At 41.5% G+C, this 12,122-nt stretch overlaps 1 protein-coding gene across 1 annotated transcript; it reads right to left on the bottom strand.

Moving 5' to 3' along the window:
* Nucleotides 1-481: 481 nt before the first annotated feature.
* On the bottom strand, nt 482-11,913 carry LOC311140070 (uncharacterized protein). The gene is made up of 16 exons (XM_084175027.1): nt 11,439-11,913; nt 11,132-11,218; nt 10,374-10,604; nt 10,156-10,178; nt 9,948-10,078; nt 9,313-9,842; nt 7,366-7,593; nt 7,070-7,092; nt 6,853-6,980; nt 6,506-6,685; nt 4,018-4,541; nt 3,706-3,801; nt 3,396-3,626; nt 1,670-1,692; nt 1,462-1,583; nt 482-1,275 (listed from the first exon to the last, which is right to left on the bottom strand). The coding sequence occupies exons 1-16, from the start codon at nt 11,835-11,837 to the stop codon at nt 731-733; spliced, it is 3,501 nt and encodes a 1,166-aa protein (XP_084031153.1). The 5' UTR covers nt 11,838-11,913; the 3' UTR covers nt 482-730.
* Nucleotides 11,914-12,122: the final 209 nt, after the last annotated feature.

The following is a 12,122-nucleotide window of genomic DNA, read 5'->3' as shown; positions in this document are numbered from 1 at the left end:
TCCTAAAAACGCGAATAGAGATATCATGTAATAGACATTTAATGTAAAGTTACTAATTAATACAAATGCTTTTGCGACTTTACCTATGATTTTTGTTGTGTTTCTCCTGTCCTCGAATTTCTGCCGACTTGCTAGCTAAATGACTTGCATCGCATGATACATCAGCAGAACATGAACTTACTTTTTACCTGTTAACTTGCAGTGTTTCAGGCTTAATGAATCCGTCCACGTTTTGTTTTACTCGTAAAAATTGATTGGTGAGTTACTAAATAAAGCATTTATAGTTAAGCCTAAAACTGATCTGGAAGTATTTTTCAAACAATATTCTTACAGGATCGTTTGTAGATTTCAGGGGATACCATCTGAAGGTCTTATTACAGAAATGGTTTAGCCCACCTATTTGAAATTGATGACGACTAACGTAACAGACAAATACTAAGTTACCTTATTAGAAAATACTAAAAGAAATCACCACAGCAAGTCTGGTATATTCCATTTTTATTCCACACAGAAAACAATAATAATAACTTTTATTCCATACGCCACAGAATACATGTAAACACTTGTCCATTAGAAAATCAAATGTCAGTGTTTATGTAAAGGCAACGAGTGGCATATATTTAAATGTTATTTACCTATTAGATTTTGTCTTATGACAGATAAAACGTCAAGAAAGACAGTTTTTAGATTGACAGAAAATGCCATAACATTATCATGTATCAACACATTCTCAGGTGTGATCTACAGCTTTCACTGAAACCTCTAATGGCTCAATCCTCAGAGGACACTGCTTACAGCCAACCCAGAAATAGGGGAAGACCCTCTCAGAAAAGGTGTGTTTGAAAGTGTAGATCTGTGTGTTGTCAGTTGGGTCAGAGAAGCACACTCTCCCCTTCTCCCAGTCTAGCTGTACTCTGATCCTCTGAGGGCTCTTCTTCAGATTGAGTCGCGTCAGCGGTGAGGTCCCTGCAAAGTACATCTTGTGGTAAAAGTACACGGACAGGTATCCATTCTTCAGCACGGAGGAGACCTTGTCTTTCCTCTGGATGGACTCTTTCGCTACGCCGAGGACCCAGGCGCTGTTTTCTCCAACCTCAACGTCCCAGACATGCTTCCCTGAGCTGAAACCCTCAGAGCCCAGTACGCCTGTGTCGGGGTCGAACCTCTCGGGGTTGTCTGGAAGCTTCCGTTTGTCATCGCTGTCCCTCACACTGGTGAGGTCTTCAGACAGCAGGAGCCAGGGGGCAGCCGTGTTGGGGTCCAGAGTCACTGGAGCTGAGGAGAAAGTCCAGCCAGTTACCATGATGTAGTGGTTCTCACCACTGTAATTGTGTGTGTCAATACACATTAAGAAGCACTTTAAGTGCTTAAAAGGTTAACGTTTCAGTCTCATGTAATAAAATAGACTAGTCTTGACACCGAGTGATGTTCAACACTCTGCAGTTAGTACTCAGTACTCACTGTATTTAACAATCCCTTGCATCTTCTCCCACACTTTGTATTGAAGTGAGCCCAAGTACTTGGCCACATCGATGAGTGCTCCCGAGACCATAACTGGGTCCTGCAGTGTGCTGCACTGAGCACTATACAGCCAGAACAAGCAGGAGTTAGTACTCATCATTTCATGTTCTGTAGACAGTGAAACCACCAGGGGTTGTAATGTACTCACCTTCTCATTGTCTGCTTGCATTTCTAAAAAAACACACAAAAACATTGTTTTTAGGCAGTTTGATGATATACAGTGAGGGAAAAAAGTATTTGATCCCCTGCTGATTTTGTATGTTTGCCCACTGACAAAGACATGATCAGTCTATAATTTTAATGGTAGGTTTATTTGAACAGTGAGAGACAAAATAACAACAACAAAATCCAGAAAAATGCATGTCAAAAATGTTATAAATTGATTTGCATTTTAATGAGGGAAATAAATATTTGACCCCTCTGCAAAACATGACTTAGTACTTGGTGGCAAAATCCTTGTTGGCAATCACAGAGGTCAGACGTTTCTTGTAGTTAGCCACCAGGTTTGCACACATCTCAGGAGGAATTTTGTCCCACTCCTCTTTGCAGATCTTCTCCAAGTCATTAAGGTTTCGAGGCTGACGTTTGGCAACTCGTACCTTCAGCTCCCTCCACAGATTTTCTATGGGATTAAGGTCTGGAGACTGGCTAGGCCACTCCAGGACCTTAATGTGCATCTTCTTGAGCCACTCCTTTGTTGCCTTGGCCGTGTGTTTTGGGTCATTGTCATGCTGGAATACCCATCCACGACCCATTTTCAATGCCCTGGCTGAGGGAAGGAGGTTCTCACCCAAGATTTGACGGTACATGGCCCCGTCCATCGTCCCTTTGATGCGGTGAAGTTGTCCTGTCCCCTTAGCAGAAAAACACCCCCAAAGCATAATGTTTCCACCTCCAAGTTTGACGGTGGGGATGGTGTTCTTGGGGTCATAGGCAGCATTCCTCCTCCTCCAAACACGGCGAGTTGAGTTGATGCCAAAGAGCTCGATTTTGGTCTCATCTGACCACAACACTTTCACCCAGTTCTCCTCTGAATCATTCAGATGTTCATTGGCAAACTTCAGACGGGCCTGTATATGTGCTTTCTTGAGCAGGGGGACCTTCCGGGCGCTGCAGGATTTCAGTCCTTCACGGCATAGTGTGTTACCAATTGTTTTCTTGGTGACTATGATCCCAGCTGCCTTGAGATAATTGACAAGATCCTCCCGCGTAGTTCTGGGCTGATTCCTCACCGTTCTCATGATCATTGCAACTCCACGAGGTGAGATCTTGCATGGAGCCCCAGGCCGAGGGAGATTGACAGTTATTTTGTGTTTCTTCCATTTGCGAATAATCGCACCAACTGTTGTCACCTTCTCACAAAGCTGCTTGGTGATGGTCTTGTAGCCCATTCCAGCCTTGTGTAGGTCTACAATCTTGTCCCTGACATCCTTGGAGAGCTATTTGGTCTTGGCCATGGTGGAGAGTTTGGAATCTGATTGATTGATTGCTTCTGTGGACAGGTGTCTTTTATACAGGTAACAAACTGAGATTAGGAGCACTCCCTTTAAGAGTGTGCACCTAATCTGAGCTCGTTACCTGTATAAAAGACACCTGGGAGCCAGAAATCTTTCTGATTGAGAGGGGGTCAAATACTTATTTCCCTCATTAAAATGCAAATCAATTTATAACATTTTTGACATGCGTTTTTCTGGATTTTTGTTGTTGTTATTCTGTCTCTCACTGTTCAAATAAACCTACCATTAAAATTATAGACTGATCATTTCTTTGTCAGTGGGCAAACGTACAAAATCAGCAGGGGATCAAATACTTTTTTCCCCTCACTGTACACCTTCAGTTCATGTATCAGATAATACACAAGTAGAAAAGCTTACATGAAGGAGAGCGATATCCTCCAAAGCCATCTCCTCCTCCATGGCTCTAATTGTGTCAGAGAGGGAGGCCAGGGTTCTGTCCATCTCCCTCATACTCTGCCTCAACATCTCACTCTTACTCTCCTCCTCCTCTTTCAGAGCTGCAAGCCTAGCAGCCTCTTCAGCTTGGAGGAAATGGTGGAGCTTCTCAAACTCCTCATGAATCCTCTTCGCCGCAAACTGGGCCTGGACCTGAAATGAGACCTTTGTTTAGATTGTGTGTTAGCATGAGAGATTTTGATTTCATAATATGGCCAACCACCAACACTACCTGAATGTGTGCCACTGTATTTTCGTAGTTTTGCTTCATTTTGTCAAAAGCCTCCCTCTTCTCTTGCAAACAAGTAAGCACAGACTTCACCTCCTCCTACAAAGAACATTAGAGAGATAATTGGACTAAGAATTGAGTAAACAAAACATATCAGTTCTTCAAAGGCAAACAGTTGCAGAGGCATAAAACAGATTAGCTCAAACTCCCAGCATGTTCCCCTTTACCTTCATGTTAATCTCTGAACTCATAAAACACTAGCTAGAGATAACTCCATTTATATTTATAGGGCTGTCTATCACAACATCAGATTACCTTCATGTCGCCTATAGCCTCTTCCACCGGGCAGCACTCATGGTTTTTATGCTTCCTGGAGGTGTGACAGACCACACAGATGGGCTCCTTGTCCTGCAGACAGAACAGCTTCAGCTTCTCCCCGTGCAGGGAGCACAGCTCACCTGGCTCACACAGCTCCCCTGTAGGCCTGAGCGCTCCACTCTCCTGGATGTAGGAGTCACACAGGTTCTTCAAAGTGAGGCTGGCCACTGGCTCGTCCACAAACTCCCTCCTACAGAGAGGGCAGTCCCGGCTCGAGCCCTTCCCAGACCAGTACTGCTGTAGGCAGACTGCACAGAAACTGTGGCTGCACTTGAGGACTACGGGGTCCCTGAAGACGTCACAGCACACAGGGCAACAGAGGTCGTCCTCTGGGAGAGAGAATCGGGCGGCCATGCCTTCTTCACACGAAAGTAACCCCTCCTCTGGAAGGGAATGTAGGGCAAAGGAAGGCACAGTGATGCAGGCATTAGACAAACACAGAGCCAGAGCCAGAGCCAGCCCTTGTTTGTGTTCTAGTTAGCTAATGGCCTCAGTAAGCTAAGGTACAGTATTTACTTTTACTTTACCCAACAGAATATATATGGATATTTGGGCTCAACAACATACTGTCTGAACTTCAAAATGGCCATACTTACTGCCTGGGTCCAAGGACAAGTCGGTGTTTAGTTTGGGAGTGCTTTAATAGCACAAGTTACAGTGACACTCTCCTGATATTTAAGGCACGTCTAAAGGGAACCGCCACCAAAGACACGTAAAGCTCTTCTTTTATCTGCGACGCCAAGAGCTGTTTTGACTTCCTTCTTCCTGTTATGGTGTGACACTTCCTTATAGGGGTGGAGCCAGACAGACCATTCTTTAACCCTTTACCACCAGTTCCACTTTGTGTTCACATTGGTTTCATTATTTGGTGGTACTAGAATGTTACTCCATTGTTTGTGTTTGTTGTCATTGTTGACTTTGTAAACAAATTATGTATTCAAATTAAAAGTAATGTTTCAGTAATGAGTTGTCATGCCTTGAGCACTACTATTTGAATGTGAAAATGTCATAGCGGTGGGAATGTATTTACGCCATTGATGTTTACATTTTTGTTGTAGGCCCACTCTGACTATATGCCAATCTGACAGTGTGGCATTCAGCAACAGTGGTCTCTACTGTATACTGGTAGTTGGAAATCCCCATCTAGTGGTAAATATCTGCAATGGCAGCAAATTGAAACTTTATTTTATAATGTATAAATGAGTAATGACTTAAACCCACTTAAATAATTAGGATGGTCCAGTCAGTTAAATAAAAAAGCACAACATGAAATGCAATAAAACATTGCATATTTATTTTAATTATTGACACTACTGTAGATCTTGTGGTCCTCTGTAGCTCAATTGGTAGAGCATGGCGCTTGTAACGCCAGGGTAGTGGGTTCGATCCCCGGGACCACCCATACGTAAAATGTATGCACACATGACTGTAAGTCGCTTTGGATAGAAGCGTCTGCTAAATGGCATATTATTATTCGCTTTTACATACAGTAACATTTACATTTACATCATTTAGCAGACGCTCTTATCCAGAGCGACTTACAAATTGGTGCATTCAACTTATGATAGCCAGTGGGACAACCATTGGGAGGGGGGTAGAAGGATTACTTTATACTATTCCAGGTATTCCTTAAAGAGGTAGGGTTTCAAGTGTCTCCGGAAGGTGGTCAGTGACTCCGCTGTACTGGCGTCGTGGGGGAGTTTGTTCCACCATTGGGGTGCCAGAGCAGCAAATAGCTTTGACTGGGCTGAGCGGGAACTGTGCTTCCGTAGAGGTAGGGGAGCTAGCAGGCCAGAGGTGGATGAACGTAGTGCCCTCGTTTGGGTGTAGGGTCTGTAACAACTGCTTTAAACACTTGTACAAGAATTATGAGATATAAACTTGTATATATATGCATTCTATTGGCATCAATGAAATTGCACTACTTATACCCATAGTATGCTTTGTTTTAAGAGGCAAGTCTTACAGATATTTACATGGAGCTGGATTCAACTAAAGTTCACACAATGGGGTCCCTCCAGTTCATACATCAACTAATTAGCATGTTAGTAGATATTTGTCCCCACATATTATACATCTGGCAACCTGTCTCCACTCATGTTTATATTTTGCCCATGAAAGTTGGGGCTAACTGACAAAAGGCGCAGTGGGACAAACTGATTGGTACTGTAAAAGTATGGGAACACTTTTAGTAGTGCCCTTAGTGGGATCGCAGAATGTCAGCTCCCCCTTGTCACAGTCCAGATGTACTCTGATCACTCGTGGGCTCTCATCCACCTTGACCTGGATGCGTGGTTTTACACATACTCTATATTTCCCACTAATATATCTGATGCTCCACAATCCACTCTGAGGCTCCATTTTGAGTGGCTTTTGCGCACAATTGACTCTTTGGCTACTCCCAGCGTCCAGTTATCGCTGTCTCATACCTCTACATCCCAAAAATGTCTGCCTTTACTGTACCCTTCAGAACCCAACACTCCCATTTTAAACCTCTCAGGATTTTCTGGAAGGTTCTGCCTCTCCTCACTGTACGTCACAGTGGTCAGGTCATGAGTCAGTATGAGCCTTGCAGACACTGTGTTTGGATCCATGGTCACTGAAGCTTAAGGGGAAAGTTGATTGTACTTTAATATTGTACTTTAATACTGAAGTGTGTGGGTGTGTTGGGAGATAAAACCATTTCAAATAACTGTTGAAAAATACATTTATTTGCTACAGTAAAATATTCAAGATATTAAAAAACAACATTTGTGAAAAACTTGGACTTACTATAGTAAACGATCCCAAGCATCTTCTTCCAGACCTTGAATTTCAGAAATCCCACATGCTTGGCTATGTCAGTGAATGCTCCTGACACTATCTCAGCATCTGCAGTGTCTGTTGGTGTGGATTCGGCTCTATGGGAATAATTAAACATCAGTGCTGTTGTAAATGGAGCGTAACATGTATTTAGTAGGGATGAAATGGGACATAATTTACGACATACCTATTAAGTATGGCCTTGTAATTCTACAAAAAGAAGGACATATGTCACTATGTTATATCAGATGATACTGAGATAATTTAGAAAAAACTCACAGAGGAATAACACATTTACAGTTGTGAAATTATTCACCAGCAATTTCCAACCTTGTTGTGAATTTCAAGGCGTTATGCGACATTTGACAGCAGCCTAGCAGTGTGATGCTGCCATCTTTTGGCTGAACATCAGTTTTTGCAGTGAGTTCATGAGATCATGTTGGAAATTTACATCTTTGTAATTTAAAAAGTCTTTACCCTTACCTGATGGAATGTGATATTGTCAACTTCCATGTCCTTGATCATTTGAATAGTCTCTATTAGGGTTGAAATCTCCTTGGTCAACGGCTCAACTCTTTCTCGCATCACTTGACATTTCTGTTCCTCTTCCTTTCTCAGGGCAGCTATCCTGGCGGTCTCTTCCTCTTCCAGGAACTGGTGGAGTTTCTTAAACTCCCCCCTTATCTGTTCCTCTCCATGCTGGGCTTGACCCTAATAGACAAGATTAAACTTGAACACTGCTCAAATGTTTCTGTATTAAATTAATTTAAATTTTTTATGACAGATACCTGTATATGCTCCTCCCAGGTTTGATGGCACATCTTGGCTGTGTTCATGTTTTCTAATTACTTCTTCAAAGTGGAATGCACATGCTGAATTTCACTCTAAAGATAAATTAAAAGTGATTATTGTAAACCTGGTAAAACTAATTCAGGAATGTATGTTATACAGACCAGTCTTTAATCCAGCCAGTCACTCTCTACTCAGTCACATAATGGGATTGTTAAAATAAAAGCAAAGTGAACAAATACTTTCACAAACTTAATATTCCAGGAAATGAAACCAAATCCAAACTATCACATTTCCCTCTGCATCCTGGCAGAAACCCAGGTGTGTGTACTGTATCAACCAACAATAATGAGTGATCTAACACAGAGTAGAGGGATATAAAACAACATTTAAATAAAGGTTACATCAAACTAGTAATTACTTATGTGTTGTGAGAACAGTACTTTACCACTAGATGCCAGTAGGTATCCAGCCATTGCAAAGAGCAACGGTCAATACTGTGAAAAGCACTGCAAAACTACATTGTAGATTGTAATTTACTGCTGGTGAAGACATGGCAGTATTACTTAATAGTGTATACGTATACAGACATGGTCACCCAATGAGATATGCTGTTATTATGTGTAATTTACTTTTAAATATAGACAGAAAATAGTCCTACAGTAAATCCCATTTACTTTGAACCTTTCCTTCAAGACACCAAGGTATGTGTCATCCTATAAACAAACAATTCCAACAGCCTCAACCAAATGGTATTGCAGTCTCTCTCTCTCTCTCTCTCTCTCTCTCTCTCTCTCTCTCTCTCTCTCTCTCTCTCTCTCTCTCTCTCTCTCTCTCTAAGATGGAGTGGCAGGCAGTGCGATGAATGCACAGTATTTTTTATTCATATCTTGACCATTTTCTCCATCCATCAGTATATCCTTTAAATGATTGTAATGGTTGGATTTCACAATACGTTGCCTCTTTGAAACATCAATGATGCATTATGTGTTGAAGGGAATTCTTCAATCTGGACTCTGGTGATTCAGATCAAAATGATGTCATTTCCAGTTGGCAAGTGTTCAGTTTAGAGTCCATTTGGGTTTGAATGGCTGTCTCTGTATAGATCTTCTGTATAAACTACTTTGTAGTACATCCTCTGTGTAGATTGATATACCCATCTAGTGGTGAGAACTTGAAATGGCAGTAGATGCAAAAAAATGTATCATCTGTCAATCAAGCACGTTTATAGGAGTTCAATTAACTTGAACAGGTTGATAGGACATTGGGAAAACAATATTAAATTGATATGGACAGCACAACATGACGTTCAATTGGAATTTGTATTATTTAGAATGCACATACTGAACACACTAATAATCAATTGCATTATACAGAATATGTTGAATACACATAACAATGATTGTGATGATACTGTGTAATGTTCTATTATGTTTAGTAATGATTTAATAAGATAAGATAATATATACTTTATTAGTCCATATGAGATGGAAATGTTTCTTCTGCTTTTTTCCACAACCCCTCCGATATACACACACAAATATACACAAACACACATTAGGTTGGAGAGGCTGGAGAAGAGGGAATCCGCAGTGCAGCGCCCGATGAGCAGATATGACTCATGCCCCAGCTCACGTCTCAGTTCACAGTTACCTTAGTGAGTGGTCTCTTACAAAGGTGAAGTGGGCTTTTAAGACTGCCTATACTAAAGTATGGGAACACTTTTTCAGTGAATGTATCGTTGAAGGTGTACAGAGTAGTGCCCTTAGTGGGATCCCAGAATGTCAGCTCCCCCTTGTCACAGTCCAGATGTACTCTGATCACTCGTGGGCGTTCATCTACCTTGATCTCTGTGCGTGATTTCACACCTGCTTTGTATTTCCCACTAATATATCTGATGCTCCACAATCCACTCTGAGGAACCAGTTTTACTAGCTTCTTGCGCACGATGGACTCTTTGGCTACTCCCAGAGACCAGTTATCGCTGTCTCCTACCTCTACGTCCCAGTAATGTTTGCCTTTATTGAAGCCCTCAGACCCCAACACTCCTACATTAAACCTCTCAGGATTGTCTGGGAGACTCTGCTTTTCCTCACAGCACGTCACAGTGGTGAGGTCATCAGTGAGGATGAGCCTTGTGGACACTGTGTTTGGATCCATGGTTACAGGATCTAGAGAGATACAGATAGACCATTTCACAGAACTATTGAAAGATATATTCTGTTCACAAGTGTTGGAGAGTTGGTGAATTGAATTGTGAAAAACCCTGGACTTACTGTAGTCAACAATCTTAATCAGACTGTCCCAGACTTTGAATGTCAGACATCCAACATGCTTGGCCATGTCAATGAATGCTCCTGGCCCCATCTCATCTTTTGCAGAAGTGTCTGGAGGTGTACAATCGGCTCTAGGGTCATAATTAAACATTAGTGATTCCATTCAATGGAATGGAAAAGTATGGAGATAAAATAAAATGAGACTTACCTGATAAGTATGGCCTCGTAGTTCTATAGAAAAAACAAGGACAAATGACACTGTTACAGTATGAGGTGGCATTGAGATAGAAGGCCATAAACCTGTCAATCACTGCAAATATGCTTCTGTGCCTCATAGTTTACAGGTGTGTACACTGACAGTTGTGAAACCTTTGTATTCACCAACAAAAAATACCTTGACTAGCCATTAACTTAAGGCCCACATACCTGCAGGAATGTGATATCATCAGTCTCCATGTCTGTTTTGATAACTCCAATAGTCTCAGAAAGCATTGAGATATTCTTGGTCAACATCTCCGTTCTTTCTCTCATCACTTCATATTTCAGCTGTTGTTCCTTTTTCAGAGCAGCTATCCTGGCAGCCTCTTCTTCTTCCAGGAACTGGTAAAATTTCTTAAACACCCCCCTTATCTGCTCCTCTCCAAGTTGGGCCTGGACCTACCATAGACAAGAAGGAAACTTAAAAGGATAGTTCACCCAAATTACAAAATGACATATTGTTTTCCTTACCCTGTAAGCAGTCTATGGACAAAGTATGACAGCAATCCATGCTTTGTTTTAGTTTCCCTGGCACTGTTTCCACATGCTAACAATTTAACATTTGTGGAACAAATCCCATTCAAATCATGGGACCGATATTATCATTTATTGCGCATCAAAACATCTATAGTTGACTTTGTTGAGCTTAAAAATACATTATTGATACATTCGGATTGATTTGGACAGGAACAATTCTAATATCAGTCCCATGATTTGAATGGAATTTGTGCCACAAATGTTAATGTTGAAACAGCACCAGGGAAACTAAACCAAAGCATGGATTGCTGTCATACCTTGTCCATAAACAGCTTACAGGGTAAGGAAACCAATGTGTAATTTTGTAAATTGTGTAAACTATCCCTTTAAACATTGCTCAAGTGTTTATATCTATACTAGAAAAATATGTCTGTATTATTGTGTACTACCATTAAGTGTTCCACACAGTTTTCATGGTCCAGTTTGGCTGTGGTCATTTTGTTCAAATTGTTCTGCAAAGGAGCCTTGATTTCACTCTAGAATGACATAAGAAGGGAACTTGTCAACCTTGCCAAATGTTTACGTAGATTACTCAAAACGGAGTCAGTTGGGCGTTCATTGTACCGTACTCAGCTAGTCATGTCTTTATTCAGTCACAGAGGGATACACTTGTCTTTAAACAAAGGCAAAGTTAACAAATCAAATTACAAAATGATCAGTTAAATATAGGCAAACATGTTTATAAATTTGTCTCACCTTCAATTCAGGCACAGCCTCCTCAATGGGATAGCAGTCATGGCCTTTATGTTTCTTTGATGTGTGACAGACAACACAGATGGGCTGTTTGTCATTCAAACAGAAGAGTTTGAGTTTCTCTCCATGCAGCTGGCAGTTATCCTCACGTCCTTTCTCCTTTTCACTCCCTCTCTGGAACGATTCACAGAGACTCTTTAAGGCCAAACTTCGGCTCGGTTCCTCAGAAGAACACTCTTTCCTGCATACAGGACACAGGAACATATCCATGTCCTTCCAGTATTTCCGTAGACACTCCTCACAGAAGCTGTGGCTGCATTTGAGGACCACAGGGTTGCTGAATATGTCACAACACACGGGACAAGAGAGGTGTTCCTCCAGGAGAGACAAGCTGGCTTCCATTATTATGTGTCACTCAGTGTGCTATTCTGTCTTGGTTAAGACTAGAATCCATCAAGCAGGTTAACTGGGTTGTGGCTCAAGGGAGAGGTTATACTGATTTATAAAGGCATGAAACTCCACCCACAATGAAGTTTTCATATTCCAGGAAATGAAACCTAAACCAGAACTATCACATGTCCCTCTGCATCCTGGCAGAAACCCAGGTGTGTGTAGTGTACCAACCCACAATAATGAGTGATCTAACGCAGACATGTATTAATGCTGTCATAGCAGCTTTTACCCATA

Source organism: Coregonus lavaretus (assembly GCF_964263955.1).
Source record: "Coregonus lavaretus genome assembly, chromosome: 13".
NCBI lineage: Eukaryota > Metazoa > Chordata > Actinopteri > Salmoniformes > Salmonidae > Coregonus > Coregonus lavaretus.
Note: the sequence above shows the minus strand (reverse complement) of the source record. Positions and strands in the feature narration are given on the sequence as shown.